Source organism: Mustela nivalis (genome assembly GCF_964662115.1).
Source record: "Mustela nivalis genome assembly, chromosome: 9".
In the NCBI taxonomy this organism is placed as follows: domain Eukaryota; kingdom Metazoa; phylum Chordata; class Mammalia; order Carnivora; family Mustelidae; genus Mustela; species Mustela nivalis.
In genome coordinates, this window is record NC_139028.1 from 90,398,666 (window position 1) to 90,421,231 (window position 22,566).

General features: G+C 50.2%; 2 protein-coding genes across 5 annotated transcripts in view; one reads left to right on the forward strand and one right to left on the reverse strand.

The window, feature by feature from the left end:
• The first annotated feature begins 59 nt into the window (after positions 1-59).
• On the forward strand, positions 60-12,780 carry RCN1 (reticulocalbin 1). The gene is made up of 6 exons (XM_082684239.1): positions 60-610; positions 4,557-4,750; positions 5,851-6,029; positions 7,748-7,808; positions 10,545-10,744; positions 11,585-12,780. The coding sequence occupies exons 1-6, from the start codon at positions 357-359 to the stop codon at positions 11,690-11,692; spliced, it is 996 nt and encodes a 331-aa protein (XP_082540365.1). The 5' UTR covers positions 60-356; the 3' UTR covers positions 11,693-12,780.
• A 4,794-nt stretch (positions 12,781-17,574) lies between these two features.
• LOC309841351 (uncharacterized protein) overlaps positions 17,575-22,566 on the reverse strand; it is a 166,519-nt gene continuing 161,527 nt past the window's right edge. Inside the window, exon 3 of one of the 4 annotated variants that reach the window (XM_082684241.1) lies at positions 17,575-18,056. In XM_082684241.1, coding sequence (XP_082540367.1) covers positions 17,672-18,056 — 385 coding nt within the window. In that variant the 3' untranslated portion in view covers positions 17,575-17,671. The remainder of the gene's footprint in view (positions 18,057-22,566) is intronic. The other 3 variants (XM_082684243.1, XM_082684240.1, XM_082684242.1) reach the window with 3 other exon arrangements.

The following is a 22,566-nucleotide window of genomic DNA, read 5'->3' on the forward strand; positions in this document are numbered from 1 at the left end:
CCTAAGAGCCCTCCAGTCCCCAGCCCAGTACGCCTGGGCCCGCCCCTCGCAACCAGATCGCTGGGAGGGGCCGAGGCGAAACCCGAGCCCCGCGCCCACCACCCGGGCTGGCGACGTGGCTCGGCTGCCCCGGCCTCCCCCCAGCAGCCCGGCGGCCAATGGGCGCGTGAGCCGGGCTGCCCGAAGCTTCCCTGCCCGCGGCCCGGGGCGCGCCCCTTCTATCCGGCGCGGGGCGGGCCCGTCCCCTCCCCCGCTGCCGCCGCCGCCGCCGCCGCCGCGCTGGGAGCCCCCACTCCGAGTCGCCGTCCTCTTCGCTCGCTCGGTGCCTCCCCGCGGGCCGCTCTCCTGCCCTGACGATGGCGCGTGGCGGCCGCGACCGCCTCCTGGGGCTCGCCCTGGGGCTGCTGCTGGCGCTGGCGCTGGCGCCCCGGGCGCTGCGGGCCAAGCCCACCGTGCGCAAGGAGCGCGTGGTGCGGCCCGACTCGGAGCTGGGCGAGCGGCCGCCCGAGGACAACCAGAGCTTCCAGTACGACCACGAGGCCTTCCTGGGCAAAGAAGACTCCAAGACCTTCGACCAGCTCACCTCGGAGGAGAGCAAGGAGAGGCTGGGGTAAGGCCGCGGTCCGGGCCGCGCTCGGGGGGCGTCGCAGGTGCCCGCGGGGACACCCGGGCGGCCGCCACGCGGGACTCGCGCCGCAAAGCGAAAGCGAAATCGGGTGCGCGGTCGGAGGGCGGGGACCGGCGGGCGCGGCCGGCGGGCTCGCGCGGAGTTGCCCGGGGGTGCCGGGACCGCGGCGTGGACACGGCCACCGCGCCCGAGCCGGGGAGGTTTCCCGCGGGGAGGCAAGAACGTGGCAGCGGCCGCGGGAGCCAAGGCGGTCAGGGCCCGCCCCCTACCCTCGGTTGCATCAGAAGGGAGGGCGGAGGGTGTACAAAAGAGTTTGTGCGCCGTGGCATTTTAGTGACATGAGCTCTTCCCCACCCTCCCAGTTTCCTTCTTCTCCCCCCACCCCGCCATTCCCCGGGGTTTAGGGTTAGTGGCACTGCTAAGAAGGTCTCCAGGATAAACAGAAATGGATAAAAGATTGAGGGGCAGATGAAGGAAAGGCTTGATTTCTGGGCGGGGGGCAGAGATGTTCTTGCCATCTGGCTAATAGTAGGGATAGCAGAAATAGGGGTATAAAGATCCTCTCAAGAGAAGAGGGGCATTAGGGGATAGGGAGTGGGAAGTGAGAGTGGAAACTGGTTCCCCAGTTTATGTTTCCTGCAGTTGTCTGCGGAGGCACCCAGTCCTTTGGCAACGAGGGCAAAAAGCTGGCGGGTTTGGTGGCAGATTGTGGATTTCACTGGTGAAGGCAGTTGAATCAGGAGCCAAACCTGGAACACAAAACTTTGGTACATTACTGCATTCTCTCTCTCTCTAGGTCCCCTGGGGATACCGTTGGGCTTGTGCAAAGGCACCTGGGAACCCTTCCACTGAGCAATCAGCCCCAAGACCTGGTACCAGGTGGAGGCTAGGCTGCTCTGGTGTGTGTGTTGGGGTGGGGTGGGGGCTCCCGTTAGCCTGGCCTACTGGGCACCAGGCCTCCCGGAACTTGCTTCCTGGGGGTGGAGGATCTTCTTGTCCTGCTACATGAAAAAGAACACAGCCATCCCTGTGCTGCCAGTGCTACCAAAGGCCAATGTGCTTGGTTAAAATAGGAGGCTAAATTATACCTATTGTGTAGGTGCACCAGCTGCCTTCTAAGATAAAAGGATCTTTGAACTTCAAAGTCATCCTCAAACAATCACCTTTTATTTTGCAGAGAAGTAGTTTCTCTTCTTGTCTGGCACTTAACAATGAGGGCCATTGATGGGTTCGGTCTATTGTATTGCTTTGAAGCACTTGGTAACTGATTTCTTCTGGGACCCTGAGAGGCCGCCATTTGCAGCACTGCCACCAGAGAGCAGGAGGACAGGTTTTGGGATGTGGAGTAGGGAACTCAGTAGTTTGCTGTCCTAACAGCTTCCGGTTTTAGTGCCTTCATCATTACAGGCAAGCCTAGTGGTAAGAACTAGTGTAGGTGGTCCGTCTGCATTTGGTCCCTTTGGGCATACCCCCACGTCACTCATTTAGTCATGCAGCAAACGTTTGAATGGCTGCTGTGTGCCAGGCACCTTGTTAGGTACCAGGCAGATACAAAGTTAAGACCTTGTACGCTAGGCCTCCAAGTCCTTACTGTCAGGAGTAGAGGAGAGAGACACAAGCAGACACTGTGTGTAACTGCTGTGATGGTGCCACGTACAAACCACGATGACCACAATCGGGAGAAGGAGCCCTTAGGGCTGCAGGTTCCAGACGGGCCTAGGGGCCTGGGGACGCCATCTGATCAGAACCAGCGGGATGGTCCGAGTTTGCTGGGGGTACCAGCAGAGCGAGGCTTTCCTGAAGTGAAAACGACCTGCTCACAAAGGTGTTGAGACCTGTCCTGGGGGTGAGGAGTAGTGGGACAGTAAAGGGACAGGGCAGAGCAGAAAGGGTCTCTGTGAGGTGGAGACTGGACATTACTCTGTACATGATCAAAACGTGAGCATCCTCAAAACTTGTTAGGAACACAAGACCAGCAGCAGGACAGAGAACGTGACCGAGGCATGGATGGAGAAACCAGGGACAGGGCAGTGTCCATGAGGGCCTGAAGCAGGCCCAGCCTGTCCCGAGGGCAGGAGAGGGTGAATCCAGACACAAGTGGGAGGTAGAACTGTGCGTGCTTGCTCTTGGCTTAGCGTGGGGGTGGGGAAGAGGAGGGAACCCAGCCGGTCTGCGGCCTGAACCACCGGATGGGGACTGGACACACCACTCATCGGTCAGGTAAATCTAGGCTAGAGGGGAGGGCTTGGGAGCGGTGGGTGCCGCCTGGGACAGACTGGAACAGGAACAGCCACCTCCCTGTCCCCTGCCCCCACCGAGCTTGGGCTGCTGAGGGGGAGTGTGGCTGGATCCGGGCAATCACTGCCTGATGTTAGATTCTGAAAAGGGGACCTGTCCTAAAGCCACTGGAGACACGTAGGCCGGGGAGCTGCAAAGTGGAGGCCCAGGGGCCACATGCAGTCACAGACATGCTGCACGGTCTTGGAGAAAACGTAGAGTACCATCCAAGTGATGTCACATGCAGACCCTGATTCCTAGTTTCTCTTGACACGGTCGACTTTTATTCCCCCGTGTTAGGCAGTGTCTGGAGCGGAGATGGCCAGCCTTGCAAGTGGCCGCAGCACATCTCCGGGTTTGCCCGAGGCCCTGCCGGGGGTCTCTGCTCGCTCTGTTCCTCTCTGGGTGAGGGGAGACTGACTATAGTCGGGGAGACTGACTATAAATTGAGACTCCGAGGGGCTGTGATTCCCTGGAAGGAAGCCTCGAGGCTTTGTCAGTCTTGAGACCTGTTAAAATGGCCGCTGAGGAGGGGACACCCGGAAGCTGTTGGGAGTGCTTACGTTTTCCTGAGTTAAGAGGAGCAGCTCCCTACCCAGACTTAGGTAGACGATGGAGACTTTACGCGTATTAATGAATTCATCCCCCATTTCTAATTAATTAAAGAGTAGCTGTCAGTCAGAACTTCAGTTGACAGTAAGAAAGTTTTACCAGTGAGGTGACAGGCTGCAGCACAAAGCAAAGAACCTAATCGCTAATTAGCCTGGGTGACCCCATCCCAGGGGAATGGAGTCAGACTTTTTTAAGCATTAGAAATAGCTTGTGGGTGTCCTTGAAGTTCCCCACAGGGACAGCTTCTTTCTCTTGGGACCCTCAGGCCTAGAGGTGGACACTGGGGAGTTCCCGACCTGAAGTTTGTTCTGGACTCGGGCTTGGGGTACCTCAGTAGAGTTGCACGGGCAGTCGCTGGACTGGGGGCCAGCTGTGGAACAGGTGACGCCACTGGACAGAGGCATCTGTACCCTGAGGACAGGGGTGTGGGCTCCTGCATGTGCTCAGCTGGTCAAATTTCTTGAATAGTTTCCGTGCCGTGAAGGCTCTTTCACCCCTGACGTCTTAGGCTTTGACTGACAAGGTCTGGTCTCCTTCTGCTTTACGCTTCAAGTTGTTGTTGTTTGTTTTTTTGCACTGGCCCTAGAGCCCGGTTACGCGGTCATAGCACATACTAGCTGTGTGATCTCGGAAAAGTCCTCTCATTTCCCTCAGCCTCGGTGCCATCACTCTAAAGAGAGGGGGTCAGAATGCACCTGGAGAGGACTGCTAGATTTCATCTTACAGATCAGCTCTGATCAGTTGTCCAGCTGCAGGGCACTGTGTTGAGAAGGATTCTGAGGCACATCTGGGTTTATCAGGACAGAGGCCATGGCCCACCCTGGTCGTGTCTGCCATTGGCACTGGGTCGGGAGAGGCGTATTATCTTCAGAAAAGATAAACTTTAAGATACCTCCCAGCATGATCAGATCATTGATTTTACTTCAGTTGTTTATGCATTTTAGATTCTATGGTGTTTGATCTTTTTCTGGATCAGGATCATGTTAAGTCTTGAAAATAGACTTGAGGGTTTGGTGTTGGCTTTTTTTTTTAACTGCAGGAAGATTGTTGATCGGATTGACAGTGATGGGGACAGCTTTGTTACCACTGAGGAGCTGAAAACGTGGATCAAACGAGTGCAGAAAAGATACATCTATGATAACGTTGCCAAAGTCTGGAAGGATTATGATCGGGACAAAGACGATAAGATTTCCTGGGAAGAATACAAACAAGCCACCTATGGTTACTACCTAGGTAAGAGGTGCTGCCCAAGTTTTTTGCACAGCTGGGGCCCTCAGAACAAGCTTCCTGCTCGAGCCTGTCCTCTCTGTCGACACATCTGTTGCCTCGGGGAGATGTCACAACCCCCTAAGCAGAACCTCCTTGTGTAGCACCCTCCTCTGCTTAGTAAGAATGTACAGAGCTGCTTACTCTGACTGAGGCTGTAGGTGGTGAGTCGTGGGAGGCGTCCAGGGCCCAATAATGAGTGACTTAGCCTGGATGGCTTACGTGGTTAAGCATCCGAATCTTGACTCGGGTTCAGGCCATCATTTCAGGATCGTGAGATGTGACTTCGGTTGCTGCCCAATCTGAGCTTACGATCTCGGAGGCATAAAGAACAAAGAGAACAGAGTAGAGATGAAGCCTGTCTGTGGGACAGCTTCAAAATGCTGCCTGGTTTCAGATACCAAAGATGGCTGGAGCCCTCAGGGAAGGCTTCCTGGGGGAGGGTGGCCTGGGAGTTGGGCTTTGAAGAATGGATATGTATTTGGAGAGAGACAAGAGGGGAAGGTGGGTCAGCTGGGGAAGCAAAGGGACAGGAGTGTATTCAGCAGCGGACAGGGTTTGGATAGAAGACGTGCTTGTTCGTGGGGAATGATAGAGGGATGTGTGCAGGCGCAGTGTGCGGCCCCACTGGGTGCATGGGAGAGAGAGCTAGGAGATAGGTCTGAGGAGAGCCGAAGATGCACACACTCATGGTTAGGTTAAGGGAGATCTTAAGAGCCAGACAGAAACATTTAGACAGAATGTTGTGGGTACTGGGGAGGCTTTGTGTGTTCTAGATTGAACAATGATATGAAAGCAGGGTTCTGCAAAGAAAAGTATGACCATGTGGCCTAAAGCCAGCACTCTTAACCACTTGCTATAATGCCCCCAGTAAACTGCTAGGGCCTGGATTATTGCAGGGGAGGGAATGAAGGGACAGATAAAGGCATTCTGAAATGTTTCAAAGAACTCAGTGGATTTGGGACCTTTTGTCCCGTGTGTACTGTTTGAGCATGAAGGATGAGTGGTCTGGAAGGAAATGCTTTCTGTAGCAGCCCAGTTCAGACATTTCTGCATACATCCTGCAGGAAACCCCACAGAGTTTCAGGATACTTCAGATCATCACACCTTTAAAAAGATGCTGCCACGCGATGAGAGAAGGTTCAAGGCCGCAGACCTTGATGGTGACCAGACAGCTACTCGGGAGGAGTTCACCGCCTTTCTGCACCCCGAGGAGTTTGAGCATATGAAGGAAATTGTGGTTTTGGTAAGATCATTAAAGAACCTGAGCTGGGAAAAGACCAGAGCTTCATCTGTACTAAAAGCTTGTCCCTCCTTGCTAAGAGAGTGCATTTGTTGGCCGGACGGGAGTTGGAAAAGAACTCTGAAGTGGACTACGTTGGGAATCCTTGTCTACCTGATAGATTAGTCAGGGTTGCCTAGCTGCTGTAACAAACAGCCCCAATCCCAGCCTTGGGAAACAAAGGTTATTTTTGTTTCTACCAAGTCCCATGCAGATGGTCTGAGTCATGTGGGCCTTCTGGGTGCTTCCGCGAGTACTATCAGATACCCAGACACCATACACTCAGACAGGCTGCCATCTCGTGACTTCCTGGTCATCCTGGAACAACCAGCCGGGAGACAAAGGAAAAGAAGGGGAATGAAGAGAAGGCAACGGTCTGCTATTACTCTTGTGGCCAAGATTGTCCCTCCCTTTTACCTTCCACAGGCTCCTTCTGGATAGGATGAGGCAGGGAGATATAGTTTAGATGTGTGCCAGGAAAGAGCAGATGGGTTCAGTGATCCACTAGCTAGTCTATGTCCCATTTTTCAGCCTTGCGGGAACTAGAAAAAGACACTGAAAGTGTCTTGTTAAACCACTTGAAAGTGGTTTGTTACTTGAAACTTGAAAGTGATTGTTAAACCACAGGGGGATTTAAAACTGGCTGGAAGGACGCTTCTCTTAGGAGTGGGGCTTGGGAGGGTACGTGGGTCTGACCAAGGCTCGGGGTGGGGTGTGAATGGGCATTCCACAGTGTCTGGTGGAGTCCCAAACGTCTTCATTTTCTGTGACAGTAAAATAAATGCCATCACCTATTTCTTGAGCAGGTGCCCAGGCCAGTTCTAACTGCTTCGATGCTGGGAAACAAGGGGCTAGGGTTTGTTGTTCCTAATTAGCTCTGGACTATTTTAGTTGCCCAGCTGGTGGATGGAGTCCCCTCTTGCCTCATGCTTCCCTCTCGTGATCACCGTGACACCAAGGACTGGGCAGTGGCTCTCAGCATCATTTCTTTCTATCACCCACCATCCATGTGGCGATAGCTACTTTGCCAGGGGACCGTGAAGATGGGGGAATTGTCTATAAGTGCATTACGTGCCTCTGGACTGGCTCCCTGCTCTCAGGTTGGCTGTTCGCTTCAGCCCAGGATGCATCTGACAAAGGAGAGTCATTTAATTACTCACCCGAGCAATAAACCTAATTAAGAAGTCAAATGCACAAAGTGTAGCACATATACGTCCAAAACTATAATATACTTTTATGTCTTAATTGCCTATTGTTTCGTATTTTTATGACATCCACTTAGTCTTCATCATCCACTCGACCCTGGAATCTACTGTTTGTGATTACCCGGTCCAGTGGTTCTCAAGCTGGGTTCCTCACAGTACCCCAGGGGATGATTTGGCGGGATGGTGGGCATGGTTGGCCTGGCAGGGCTTCTTGATAAAAATCGGAGTCCCTCTGGGCTTTTGCATTTGAAGAGAGTGTTCTGCTCTTAAAGTTGGGGGAAGAAGAAGGACTAACAGAAGCCACTACCTATTTTTCACAGGTAAGAAACTACTGGCCTGGGAGGTAAGGAGGTGAGCCAAAAGTTTCCAAGCACTTTCAGCCATAAAAGCCAGACAGAGAAGGACAGTAGGTAGAATTCTCAGATTTACTTAGAGCACGCCTCCAACTTGCCTTCTCTATTGCCCTTTGCTTCCTAGGAAACCCTGGAGGACATTGACAAGAATGGGGACGGGTTTGTGGATCAAGATGAGTATATTGGTAAGTGTGGCCTGGGGTCTTGCTAGGCCATCCTCGGACATGCCAAGGGACACCATTACTCCACCCACATCTCAAACTGCTTTCCATGCACATCTCTTTTAGCAACAGCTGCAAGTCTGAAGTTGTCACTCCTATGCCCTTCCACTGGAGAGGGACTTGTCACACCAGTCCCAGGGTACAGCATCTGGGATGCACTTGGGAGACCTCACCCAGAGGCCAACAGCAGGCCCCACGGCTCCGACAGGTGGCCCCCACTCCCCTGTCTGGTTTTACCTTTGCAAAATGGGCATGGAAATCCCACAGGTTTCCAGTGAGGCCAGAGCAGACTGGGTCAGGGGAAAGACCCCAAAGGCAGACGGTGGGTCCGTGGGGCCTCGAGGCACTGAGCAGGTGAATGCGACTGTTTACAGGCCCAGGCATCTGCAGGAAGGGCCTTCTCCTTAGAGAGGTGACTCCTTATACAGAGGGCACAGCTGCCCCATGCTTGGTCATCCTGTGCCTCTGGTTTTTGATGCTTTCATTGGGAGTACCGCAACCCGCCTTTTGCCCCGGTGGCTTCCACTGAAGCGTCAGGAAGTGGGTTTTTCTGGTACTGGGCGCTGCGGGAGTGGGAGTCAAATTCATGCAGCCGGGTCAGAAGCTGCCTTGCTGGTTAGAGCCCTTCCGAGCAGCCGGTAGGCCTCCCAGCATAGAGGACTGGGGCAGGCCAACTGGAACTTTCCATTTCATCCTCACCGCGGTCACGTGGGTGCTCTGGTACAGGGCTCCCTAAAGCAGGTGCCCTCCCCTGGCGACTCTAGTACTCCCAAGTGTTGATAAAGTAAATGCTGGAAAGTCATCTGACGGATGGGATCATATAATCTTCGTGCCCACTCTTAATAGAGGCAGTTAATTACCTGTTGGCACAAGACCAACGCACACGTCGCCGTTGGTCCCTGGTCCATGGTTGCGTTGCTTGGCCACCCCAGGCCCGAGAATCGTGCCTTCTGTAATGACGAGCAAAGTTTCTTCTAAGCAGAGGTGATCTTTGTGCTCGCTTCGGCAGCACATATACTAAGCAGAGGTGATCTTTGATCGGAAGGCCCGAGCGCTGTCCGCGGGTGTGTGGAACAGACCGTTCGCTCTGGCCGTGGTAATTAAAGCGATCTCGGTGGCACTACCTCCAGAGAATAACATACTGACAGGCCCCTCGTGGGTGCAAGCCGTGGAGCTTTCCCCGTGCCTGGGGTGCGAGCTAGGGACAGCTCAGAGCTGCGGACGCCTCGCCTTGATGGTGGTGATGGAATTAGAAAAGGCTGACGCGTTGAAACAAGCCATGTCACCCTTTTGATTAAAAGTGTGTGCTCTTCCTGGCCCTCCTGAACTCTGCATTGAACCGGTGCAAAGTCAGGGGCAAAACTCTGAGGGGCTCTGCCTGAAAGAAACACTCCATTCTTGACAACCTCAGGTGTGGGGCATGGTGCTTGAAAACACAATTCTGAGTGGCTCGCAGGCAGAGGGGAGGCCCGACGTGTGGACTTGCCCAACAAGTGACTTCATTTACGGAGGAGCCTTGTTTTCTGCTGGGAGTGAGCAGAAAACCGGTGGTGATCTGGTGCGGTGGGAAGAGCACCGGGCTTGGGAGTCCTGGCTTCTCCACTTAGTAGCTGTGGGAGTCACGGCATATTGATAAGCCTCAGTTTTCTCATCCAGAAAATGGGAATACACAGCACACATGCATGTGGGACTTGATGAAGCCCAAGGTAGCTAATAAATGTGACAGCCTTGCTCTAAAACAGTCTGCAGTGCCAGGTGTGGCTCTGCCTTGTAGCAGAACCAAGGGTCTTGCCTCTCTTTTTCCTTCATTCACTACGCACTCTCCCTACCACTTGGCATTTCCAAGCTGTGTTTCCATTAAAGAGAAAACTGCGCGCAGGGTATCTGTCTTTTCAAAGGAGAGCTAGTGACTTAGCAAGCAATGTACTTAGATTTTTTTTTCCTTTCCCAGTCATTTCATAAAATATAATAATTCATCTTACAGAATTGTTATAAGGATGAAATAAAATGATCTCTGGGGAAGCCCTTTGGAGATGATATAAACAACAATAGGAATAAATGGTTGAGACCAGGGGTGAGAGCAGAGTGGCTCTGTTCCCATGTAGCCTCGAGCTCATACTAGCTGTGGGTCCTTGGGTTAAGGCTGTGCCTCAGTGTTTTCATCTATAAAATGGGAACAGTAACAGTAGCTACTTTTAGAATTATTATGAAAGTTAAACAACAACAACAAAAAATGTGTAAAGTATTTTATATATACTATCTGGGCCATAGGAAGTGCTTGATGTTGGTCTTTATTACTGTTTTTTCACCCACATAGTGCCAGTTTGGCTTGTAGAGTTTTCTTCACAGAGAGGATCCTCTTAATCTTCATAGAAACTCTGATTTGTAAATCACTACCTCCAAGTTACAGACAAGGCAACTTAAGACTCACTGAATTAAGTAACTTAATCCTGGTCACTGAACTAAGGCACGAGCCAGGATTCATCTTCTGGCTCCTGAGCTCCGTTTTCTTTCTGTTCCATGAGGTGGCCTGCACGGCGGCTAAGTCACTACGTCATTATCCTGCAGACACTGCCCGCCAGACATTTGGGTGAGGGGTCCCGATGGGCCCCATCATCTTTCCAAAACCTCAGCAGCTCAGGTTTTCCTTGACTTGCCTTCCCGTTTGTCCTGCTAACCGAGAACCCCCTTCCCTTCCAGCGGATATGTTTTCCCACGAGGAGAACGGCCCCGAGCCAGACTGGGTTCTGTCAGAACGGGAGCAGTTTAATGAGTTCCGGGATCTGAACAAGGACGGGAAGTTGGACAAAGATGAGATTCGCCACTGGATCCTCCCTCAGGACTACGACCATGCTCAGGCCGAGGCCAGGCACCTGGTGTATGAATCAGACAAAGACAAGGTAGTTCACGTTCTCCTGGAGTCATTCCTTGAAGGGAGACCGTTTACACAAGATGGCTTCTGTTTGCTTCTTTGGTGATAGCATTGGCCCGTGGCCCACGCAGCCGCGTCCTTATCGACTTCTCTCATATTTGCCCTACACTGGAGACTTGGGAGCTTAAGCCAATACCGTGATAACCCACGGTGAACTCATTAGAGGCCCAAACAGTTCTGGATAGTCCGCTAAGGGCCACAGACTTAATTCCCTCCCCTAAGGATTGCAGAAACCGTCACTTCTTTGGCTGTGGGCTGGGCATGGATTTCAGAGGTGTACCCTGAGTTGTCCGAGGACCGGTTTGTTCATCCTGTCAGTTGGGTCAGCAGACACTTAGCAAACATCTGTAATGTGTCAAGGCACAAGGGTGCCCATCCCATGACATCCCAGACATTCCCAAGCAAGCTCGTCCTGCTGGCTCAGACACCCAGCCCTTGAGCATCTTTTGCTAAATACCCACATAAATAAATGAGATTTAGAAAGAAGCCCTGCCTCTTCCCAGTTCGATTGCTGTTCCACGTTCCTGGGAGACAGGCAAGTTCTGTAGTCAGGCCATAAAAGGGGAGTGGATCTCTTCTTCAGGGCCTGTTTTGGGAAAGCCAGCACTGCTTGGAGACGTAACCAGATTCTCACTGCGGTCTGGTTTTTGCAGGGTGGTGACGGTGGGTGAAGGGGGTGCCTGGCAGCTTCTCTTAGTTATGACATGTGCTATTTTAAATGGTGAGAATCCATGAAATTAGGGGAGTTTCACGCTGAACCGTTCCTCAGAGTTACCAGAACTTCTGTGACAGATCTTTCCTCTTGCAGGATGAAAAGCTAACTAAAGAGGAGATATTGGAGAACTGGAACATGTTCGTCGGGAGCCAGGCTACCAATTACGGGGAAGATCTCACAAAAAACCACGATGAACTTTGATACCTCCTCCCATGGTGCATACAGCAGACTGTCACAGGCTTTCTCTCATTGTCTTGGAGGGTTTGCTACATATGTCTCGCTTACAGCAGTTGCGGACCCCCAAAAAGCAAGTTTCTGACCTCAGATTGGGGTTAAAATGATTTTTCACTCACTGTTTCCTGGAAAATAGTCATCGCGCTCGTTTCAGTAAGACTTCTCCGCAAACACATTAAAATCTTGGTCAGTCGCGACACTCTATGGGGATAATTGCTAAAACATGATTTGGTAGTTTTTCCGTTAAACATAAATGAAAGAGCAAGAGAATGTGAAAGAGCCCCAGATTCAGAAGTTGGGGGGCTGGGGGACAGTACATGGAGCGACTGCTGTGTATTTTAACTGCACAGTTTTTGGGTCTGCCACTGTTGAACAGCGGGTGAGGGAAACATCTGGTGAAGCTACAGTGGTGTCCCCCCTCTGCAGGCTTATTTCAGAGCACGTCTAATATTCCCGAGTCTTCCTTCTTGACCTTATACTCTGAGCTGTCACTGTAAATGGAATATAAAACCTCTGTGCATTTTTCTGTACAGACCTGCTAATGTGCACAACAAATCCATATCTTTGTGGTGGTTTTTTTTTTTTTTTGGTTTGTTTGTTTGTTTTTACAATAAGCAGCAATCAAGAAAGATAATGTGAAAAAGAAAGGAAGTTTAGCCGTAGGGAAGAAATGAATGTCAGGCCTTCGAAGAACTCCAGGAAAATGATGAATACTTTATTATACTTGAGAACATTTTCTTGACATGTAAATGAGGTAGGTCTGAGCTTTGAAAAAGTGAACAGTAGTACAATCCGTTTCCTCGCTGATCACCGACAGGAACGAGCGGTAGGATCCTGGGGAGGCTGGCGTCGTGGAGCCCTGGAACCCACTCCTGCTGGTCCTGGGGAATCTGTGACCCTTGGACGTGCCCTGGGGACTGCTACACCAGGGAATTAGGAAAAGGTGGTGTTCCAAGTCCTTGGCTGAACTGGTAGAAAACAGCTCTTAAAGGTTGAAATTTCACCTTATAAATAGTGAACAAAATAAAGGATCCCACTGAGGATTTTCTACTGTGTGCTGTGGTGTTTGACCTCTGACGTACTATTTGTGACATTCTTGTTCATATAGAATTAACAGTGGGATAGGATTATATTCATTAAGATGATAAAGGCTCCGTTTATAATCTGACTACAAAAATGTTTAGATTATGCTCGCCTTTACCTATGTAACAAGTGCATAACTTCCTTCTTTCTCTGCTACTAGCCAGTCATTTTAACTGTAAGTCTCTCTTAGACCGGTTTCAAGGCCTACAAGGCCCTACAGGCTCTGGGCCCTTCCTGTATCAGCATCTCCTTACCGCTCTCCCCTCCACCTCCCGTAGCGACGGACTTTCTAGTCTTCCAGCACAGCAAGGTCATTCCCAGCTTGAGCCCTTTGCACTTGCTGTCCCGGAGATCCAAACACCCATCTCCCGCGTCCTCAGGGAACTCGGATGGTGCCTCCACAATGGGGCCTCCCACGTTCCCATCATCTATGGTGGTCCCATTTGAGTCCCTGTTTGTATTTTGTCTCATTTCCCTGTTCTCTTCTTGGTACACATTTAAGCCACTGTTTCCTAGGGTTGATGTCCAAATTACCACAAAGAGGGAGGCTTACAACAACAGAAACTTAAGTCTTCCCCAGTTCTTGAGGCCAGAGTCTGAAACAAAGGTGTAGGCAAGGCTTAACCCCCTGGGGGGCTCTTGGAAAAGATCCTTTCTTGCTGCTTCCAGATTCTGGTGGCCCCAGCTGTTCACTGGCTGTGGCTCATCACCCCCTCTCTGCCTCCGTGTCATGGCCTTTTCTTTCTGTCTCCTCTGTGTGACTTACGAGGACACTTGTCATTGGATGTAGGGTCCACCTTGATAATCCAGCATGCTAACCCCCTCATCTCAAGATCCTTCCTTAAATCTGGTTTTCCAAGTTAAGGTCACAGTCACAGGTTCCAGGGGTTAGGAGGTAGACCTGTCTTTTGGGGGGGCGGGGGGTACCTGCAGCCCACTGTACTGTTTGATGTCTTCTTGTTTGTATACTGTCCATCTTCCCCAAAATGCAATGGGAGAGCAATGGTCTGGTCTGTCTTCTCTACTGCCGTTGTCCAGGACCAAGAGGAGGAGAGCCTAATCTGTAATAGGTGCTCCGTAACTACCCGCTGGATGGATGAGAGGTTGTTAGCTTTCATCAGAGAGAATGTTCTTCCCGGGGAAAAAGTGTGTAAATAATTAAAAAATAGCTCACATTTGCTGAGTGAGAAGTTAAGTAATTTGCCTGACTCCACAATGATTAAATGGCAGAGCTGGGATCAAACCCAGGTGCTCCCAGCCCCAGATCTCCACTGGGTAGCACTAAGCCTTACTGCTCCAACTTTCAGAGCTGATACATATCCCCTTTATTTCTTTGCTCACCCACGGTGTATGATTATATGGTCCGGGAATGAGAATAACTCCTCTTACCCAGAACGAGGCTGACACCTTTTTTTTTCTTTTTTTCTTTCTTTCTTTTTTTTTTTTTTTTTTGGTAATGAAAACCTGTCTTTTGGAAAATGAGAAAATAATATCTTGTAACCTAATTAGAAGCATAACACTTGTAAAAGGTGCTAATATTATTTTTACCCCCAAAGGGATTGCTGGTTGATTTATGAAGTTATGCATAGTAAGATGTTAAATATATTTTGAACACTAAATTCTTCCTTTCAAGTCAGTGCACATAAGAAGAGAACCCTCACAGAGACTAGTGCTTCTGGGGCTGAATTTAACACTATTTAAAGAACAAAAACCTTAGCTAGGGGACATAACTGTTAACATGGTGATTTGTAAAGCCTTAGATTTCTAATAGGGTCTGACTGTTTCAAGGAAAACATATTTTGTTCCTAGGTAACATTTCAAGTCAGATTATGGACAAATGCTACAAAATTGATCTGTAATGGGAAATACTGTAGTGTCACAAAGCATTATTTATATGCTTAATGTGACTCAAAGCATTAATTGCTAGGAGCCAAAATCTGTCCAAGCAAAACATGAACACCCATTTTGTACTGCCTGTCTCTTACTATAGGTTTTTGAATGAATTCAAGTGTAACAAAAAATCTAGTTAGGAAATCAGCAACACCTGGAGGCTTTCTTCACCTGTGTGGATTGTTGTAGTTGCTTCTTGTTAGCAAAGGCATGAGTCCTGTCTGCTGAGAGGTGCCCAGCAAAAAAAGAGCGACACGGCTACTTGTTAGCCGCCCAGCAAAAATATTTTGTGGAGTTAAGTGGTGGATGGCTGACTGGATGTTTTTAAAAGTCTTTCTAGATTGATTCTGCCACCTTTATAATAAAGTCTGGCTTCCTCCCAAGTATATGCAACTAGGATTTGGCTCTCTCTGGAGTCTTAAAACAAGTTTATAATGCTAGAATTTCCCATTAAAAACCAATGAGCGCTGTAATGTTCACTGCTTTGGCTCACGCTGAAGTATTAAAAACTTGGGCAGGGGAAAGACTGTGTCATCGGTACTTAAACTCCTGCAGTTTACATGAACTTGGAGCTCTTTGCACAGAATCCATCTGCACTCTCAGTTCAGGCCAGTTCCACAGTCCGAGGCTGGCTCAATGTACCCTCAAGGTACTCAATGCCTCATACCCTAGGTAGGAGGCATCCCAGCATCCCATGTGTTTTCAGTACCTCTGTCATTTTTCTCATATAAAATAGAAAATAGGGGTGCCTGGGTGGCTCTTTCAGTTAAGTGTCAGACTCAATTTGGGCTCAGATCATGATCTCAGGGTAGTAGGATCGAGCTCTGCGTGGAGCCCCACAGTCAATGGGGAGTCTGCTTAAGGATTCTCTCCCCCTCTTCCTCTGCCTCTGCCCATTCCCCGACTCACGCTCTCTCTCAAGTAAATACATAAATCTTTAAAAAAATAAAATAAAATAGAAAACTGTGCATCTAGCCACTGAGGCGTGGGAAAGAAAATGAATATAAGGCTTGGTTACTTCCCACCCTGAAGGTGCTTGTGGAGCGAGAGCACAAAACATTTCTTTTCTCTTACACTAATAGCCATACCAGCCACTAAGCCAAGTTCTTCCACACATTTCTCCTGGAGCCCTCATCACAACCTATGAGGCTGGTACCCACAGGAAAGAGGGATAAGCTGTGCTGTGCTGTGGGAACAGACAACCCTACCGCCTCAGTGGTCTAAAGAGGCTGCTCTAGGCCAGTCGTCCACGGTAGCTGTGGTGTGGGGGCTCAGCGGGGTGAGAGTCAAACACAGGCAAGCCGGTGTGGTCAGGAGTGACATTGTTGCATGTCAAAGAATGTTCTCCTAGTTAGAAATGGCAGGGCCAGGATACAAATCCACGTCCCCGTCTGATGGGGGACCCCACTCTCTTAATCACCCCACTATGTGGCCCCCAGCTAAAGAGCCTCTTGGTAAATCCGCTGCTAATATTCCTACCATTTTAAAAACTGGTGGCTATGCATGGTGTAATTTGAGAATTCAGGACCACTGGGGTAAGATGCAGAGCTGGTAGCATGGAAAGACAGGTCCAGAGGTCTGGCTGGATTGAGTTCCAGCTCTGCTACACAGTTCTGTCATCTCAGTAGGTCACCTTCCTCCTGAAAGGCCTATTCTGACATGTATAATAATAATAATAATAATAATAATCCCCAGCTCTCAGAGTAGTCACAAAGATGCATAAAATAAGGCACATGCAGGAACCACAAGGACTGAAAAGTGACACACACAGAAAAGTTTTTCATTTCTGAGCAGGTCACATGGCTGCAGTCAGGCCAGACCTGCAGACACCAGGCAGCCGGTTCGCATTCTCTCCCTGTGAGAAGCTTTCTCAAGACGGATCTACCACCTGAGGGAACTGACTGGATGAAATGACAAAGGACTTGCCCTCAGCACTGTTGTTATCACGGTGACAGCATTCCAAAGTTCTGTGTGGAAGTGGCAACGACTCAGAACTCATTTTGAGAGCAGACCAAAAGAGCCTCTACACTTTCAAAAAAAACCACCCAGAGACCCGACTGAAAAACCATCACTCCGGGTCTTGCTTCCAGAGGAGGAAACCGAGGCTCAGAAAGAGTCAGCTTCTGGTTTTCCTTCCTCTGCACTGAGGCACAGGTTAGACTAGAACTCCTTCCCCTACTCCCACTGTTCGCTCAACCACCGCATCAGAAAAAGGGCAACAGTAATTCCTACCTTGGAGAAGAGGAAGAGGGATTGATCAAGGCAATGCCTGTAAAGCACTTCAGGAAGCCAGGGAACAGCCCATGGGAACCATTTTCATTAGTCTGCCACAGCAGGGGCCTCCCACCGTTCAGAGCAGACAGTGGATGTATTGGTGCTTCCTTCTGGGCCTCTACCCATGGCAGGAGTGAGCTACCGAGGTTGTGGATCAGAAAATTGTCAGAGGCTTGTTTATTGTTTAAGGACAATGAAGAAAGGCAGGGGTTTTTGTTTTGTTTTGTTTTTTTAAAGTTCATATCTTAAAAAAAAAAAAAAAAATAGAGGTCACATGGTTATTACCAAGTCCTGTCAGATCAGTGATCCCAAACCAGGGAAGTGTGTGGCCGGGCTGCGAAGACATTAGCCATAAAGATGCATGTGGACAGCACCCCTGGGGGACCGAGGGTCAGACGGACTCCTGGAATGACTCCAGGCCCATTGCTTCTACTCTACAAACCTCCTTTTCCTCTCCAGAAAAAGGCAGAAAGCGCCGGACCGGCCCTGCTGGGTGGCTGAGAGGGCTCGGGGAGATGCTGTGTAAAGCTCTTTACCCCTGGCCTGACTTCTTTGGTGGGGCCAGAGGACTGTGTCCTAAAAGCTTTTAACTGACAGTCATTTTAAGAATTATAAGATATGCCACGGAATCCAAAGAACTCGTTTAGAAAATCATCTGAATTTTATTTTCTGACGGGCGTTATGCCACGTACAGATGATTCACATGGAAGCTGGGCTCATTAACCTCTGCAGGCCCTTCTTGAAGTCTTCTGGAAGGCCCGTTGGCTTGCTTGTGGCTGGATTCACAAAGACATGGACTGAAGACCCGGTGGTACAGGCCAAAGAGTCAAAATGGGCCAGCTTGGGGTCGCCAAAGAAAAAGCCATCCCTGAGGTCGCAGTGATTTACAGAAGGCTTCTCGTCGGTGGCCTTGGGTGGGAACAGAGCCAAGCGGTAATGCACACTGGAGTGACCCACTTTCTCCACGGCCAAAGCAGCCACTGGGACCTGAGGAAAGCCGATGGGTGTGTGGAAGGTACACTGATTGGTCACCATGAACCCCACCATGGGGGACGTCAGCAAGCCGGTCCTCAGGCCACAGTATCTAGAAAGTTGAATCGCAATGCTTATTTCAGGCCTTATGACCCTCTCTCCCAGCCCAAGGATGTGTGTTCCAGAGTGAAGGGCTCTAGCCTCAAAGGGCCACCATTTGCTAGCCGAGTTACGGAGTTAGGTGGGCAAGTTAGCTCACCTCCCTGGACCTCAGTTTTTACAACAATAGAATGTTCCTAACTGTAACCCCTACCCCGTGGGCTAGCAGTGAGAATCAGCAGTGTGTGTCACTTAACACAGTACCGTGCGCTACATGAACGGTTCCTGGACATAGTAAGTGTTCATTAAACATGAGCTATTACTAGCGTTACCATTTCTATTTTATCCTCGCTTCTTATTGTGAAGAGCCAGGAACTTCTGGGAGTGAAAACTCACTTTTTATATAGATGGCTACCATGTCTCTCATCTCTGCTATCAGATTATAATCTCTTTAAAGGACAGTGGTTGCGCTTTGTTTATTTTTTAAGTTGGAGGACTAGAAATGAGGCTGCACATGAAATAAATTTGGAGGCTGAACAGGATCAGAAATAAAAGCATAATGCCCAATTACGGTCTACCCCCAACCACCACCAAAGAGGCCCACTTGCGACCTAAACATTTTCACCGTGCTTATTATCTTCTTGAGAAAATTAACACTGAATGTGAAAATTCACTGTAATGGAACAATCAGGGGTGGTATAGAGGCTTGACTACAAAGTCACTCACTGAGTCACCGTCCACAGAAACAAACTGCCAGACCCCACACAGGGGGGGCACGGTGAGTACCTGTTCCAGCTGCCCTGGGCGTCTGTTGATGTTGCTCATGGGGACATTAGATAACGTTCATTTGCGGACATAGAAGCTGTTCCATGAGAAAAGATCAGACTATAGAGCGGTAGCTACCATTTGATCTCATTTGTCATATAAGAACTATCGGTTGACATACTTATGGCCTAGAAAAAACTCTGAAAGAATGGACTCCAAAAAAGTCTTCAGGAGCCATCCTGCTAAGGAGTTTCTGGCTAACTTTTTCCTTCTTTTGGCTTGTGTGAATTTTCCAGAATGAACACAATTTGCCTTTGAAATAAGGAAAAAAATGTTATTAAAAAAAAGTCTGAATATGAATTTTATTTAAAAAAATATATATATACATATAGATATACTTACAAAAAAAAAGTAGTAGTTCTCTGACTGGTTCTGCTATGGGCTATCGTCTAGGTCAAGAAGTTCTTACAATGACCTCCATGGCACACCTGCTCTTTGTTAGGTACTGAGGACACAGCACTGATTATGAGAATTCCTGCTCTCTTAAGTGCTCAACTCTAGGAGACTGGGGTTGGAGGTGGGCTGTATCGGCTCTTGTCTTCCCTTGAGCAAGAAGGAGGTGCTCGTGGTGTTCCTTTCTAGTTCCCCTTCCACGCTCTCCTTTTTCTCTCCCTTTCCTCAGCAAACTTTGCACACTTCTCTGTTCCAAGCATGTGCTAGGCCTGGAAGAGAGAGCAGGGAATAAGCCAGACCATGACCCCTCCTGCCCTCATGTAGCCTTAGTCCAGAGAGCATGCAGTCAGGCTGCTGTGTTGGGGGTGCCATGCCAGGGAAGGCACAGGGGCTCGGTGAGCTCGGAGCAGGGGCCCTGACTTGACCTGCGTATCACAGAAGACTTGAATAGGAAGTGACTTCGAAGTGGGACATGAAGAAACTGTAGCAACTATTCAAGTGCACAGTAAGGGGAAGAGTCCTCCAGGAGGAGGAACGGCATGTGCGAGGACCCAGAGGCCAGAGACGTAGTAGGCACATCCCAGCGATAACACAAGCCCCAGATGTCTAGAACATAGATGGCTGGATGCACCATGGCTTTGAAATGAACAATGGGTCAGACCAAGACAAAAATGTCCGCAGGAGAAAAATCCAGCAACGACCACAGGCCTGACAAAGACGATGGTGACCTGAGCTGGGATGGTGGTCGTGAGGTGGAAAAAATGGAATGGAACCCAAAGAGATTCTGCACAAGGTCTGACGTCCAGGTCCGTCAAAGGGAGACACAAGGGCCCAGGATGGCTTCCAGTCTTACACACTTTCTGGTGATTCATTTGTGGAGAGAGGGAACACAGAGAGGCCGGGGGTGAAGGTGAGGACAGTGCTGGGCTCTGTTTTTAACACTGTAGGTGGAGCTGAGGTGCCCACAAGACCCAGAGAGGAGGTGCAGCGTCGGGATAATAACATCACTCGTGTTTACCCTGCCCTGCACTACAGGCCAGGTCTCCCATTAAGTACACAGCTGGATTCTGTCTCAAAAGGCATGTGGCTATATGTGCCTGATGCTCAGAAAGAGGCTGGGTCTGGGGACAGGAGCTAAGATGCTGCATTAAATCTAAAATCGGGGTCTAGGCAGGGAACGGAAAGCCATAACGCTGGATGGGTGTAACATATTCGGGCGTGGTGGGCCTGTGGGGAGCCGGGAAGTAAATACTCAGGCTGACCCCACACGGCTGCAGACTTAAAAAAAAATATTGGGCAGACTAAATAAAATTCATGTGTGGCCAGGCCAGGTTTGTCTTTCTGACCCCTCATTTGTGACCTCTGGGAGAGACAGGAATTAAGCCATGGGAGAGGGAGGGGTCGCCTAGGAGAGAAAGTAGAAGTGGGTGAACATGCACATGAAAAACTGGCTTAGGAAAGTTCCCGACTGGTGATTTCTTGGGGTGCAGCGAGCAACTGATGAAGTGTCTGACTCTGATGTTGCCTGACTACTGTGTGAGGCCAATGCCTACCATCTGTTCTCTCTTATCGCTGACCGGGCAAACTTGAGAACACGGGGCTGTTAGGGAAGACCCCTCGTGTCCATCTAGTACAGGGGCTCTCCCACACTGGTGTGGACCAGAGTCTCCTAGGGAACCTGGGAAACCTCCAGATCCCCAGGATCCTCCCGGAACCCCCTGGGGAACCAGTCTGCAAGGAGGGTTCCAGCATCCTGATTCTGACATGCTTCTAGGGCATTCTGATGCACACACCTAGGACAGCAGCAACTCCTCTGGGGCCACCGCTTTGGATAAGAAAACAGCTCAGAGATGAAGTAGGCTGTTCCCCTGCATGCAGCTAGAAAGGAACCGGGTCTGCCTACACTCGACTGGTCACCCCAGCCCTTTCAGCTGGGTCCACTAACCCTTCACACTCAGACTAAGTCCCAGCCCAGGGGTAAGGACTGGTGGATCTCTGCTATATTCATGGCTCAGGATGAGACCAGCCATGCTCGTGTTTCTACCCTGAATCTGTACCCCACTCCAACAGCTGGATTCGGTCTTGCCTCATTCCCCTCTTCCTAAGCTCCTGCCTCCATCAGTCCGTAACTCGATTCTACTCCCCACACCGGCATCTCCCCGGGCTCTGGTGCTTCTGGGTCTGTGTCAGAAGCTCTGCTGCCATGTGAGGTCTGGAAGGAAGCATCTTTCAGATGGTAGGAGGCCAGTGGGCATATGGCACAGGCACACCTTTCAAAGGGACAAGGCTATTTTCAGCACTCACTATAAATAGCAGAATGGGCCTTAGCTTATGGTCAGCTACCTGGAATGCCAGAACAGGATTCTGGCAAAAAGTCTATCCCACACTCCTGAAACTAAGAATAAGCACAAGCTTGGCAGCATGACCTGATGACCATGCCAAGTCCTCCAGGAGCGTCACGTGGGCAGCTGAAGGGAGGGTCAGCTCTTGGGACTCTGTACAAGGAGGTCCCTGTCTGGGTGGCGCTAGGAAGTCCTGAGGCTACAAGGAGAAATACAGACATTTAGAAATCTAGACTTGGGAGAAAATACCTTACATGTGAGCACGTATGAAGTTAAGAGATTAAGATGATAGAACAGACGCTTAGGAATGCACTATGTGTCTTTCTGGAAATAATCTGTCTTTAGTTGAGCCTATCTGAATATTGCCTTTACAGGACCGTTTCAGACTGGGGCTAACTGAAATCAATCGGAAGCAAGTCCCGGTGGCAGCCATGCCCAACCCCACGGCCTGCAGGTAGAAGACTGGGTGAGAGCTAACATGGCGAGACCTAGGTTGGACTCGTGGCCCTGCCACTGTGTCAATGGGTCACTCAGTGTCCCAGAGTCTCAGTTTTTTTCTCATCTCCAAAACAGGAATGAACACTCAGAACACAGTCCAGAGTGGATTTTGTGAAAATTAAGTAAGGCGGGAGCGCAGAGCTTCTAAGGAATGGAAGGGAGGCCAGGGTAGCCCCGAGAAGGGACTGCACGGCTGGAGGGGAGCAGGGCGGCGGAGGACCAGGGGCCCAATCGTGCAGGAGCTGGATTTCAGCCCTAACAGAGTGAGGAGCCACTGCGGTGCTCTAGGAGGGGAACCAGAGTCATGATCCCACTTGCATTTCAAGCGCAGAACTTGAGGGAACAGGCTGGGGAAGGCAAGAGTGGGTGAAGAGGGAGCAGGAGGACACGAGAGGATGATGAGAACCCGGCTGGGTGGCGGTCCTGAGACTGAAAGTTGTGGCTCCAGACACATTCAGGGAGGGG

Excerpts from the sequence above, each read along its gene's own strand:
- RCN1 (XM_082684239.1), top strand. The coding sequence starts at position 357 with ATGGCGCGTGGCGGCCGCGACCGCCTCCTGGGGCTCGCCCTGGGGCTG. Across the intron at positions 4,751-5,850 it reads CACCTATGGTTACTACCTAG|GAAACCCCACAGAGTTTCAG; the intron begins GTAAGAGGTGCT and ends TACATCCTGCAG. Across the intron at positions 10,745-11,584 it reads ATGAATCAGACAAAGACAAG|GATGAAAAGCTAACTAAAGA; the intron begins GTAGTTCACGTT and ends TTCCTCTTGCAG.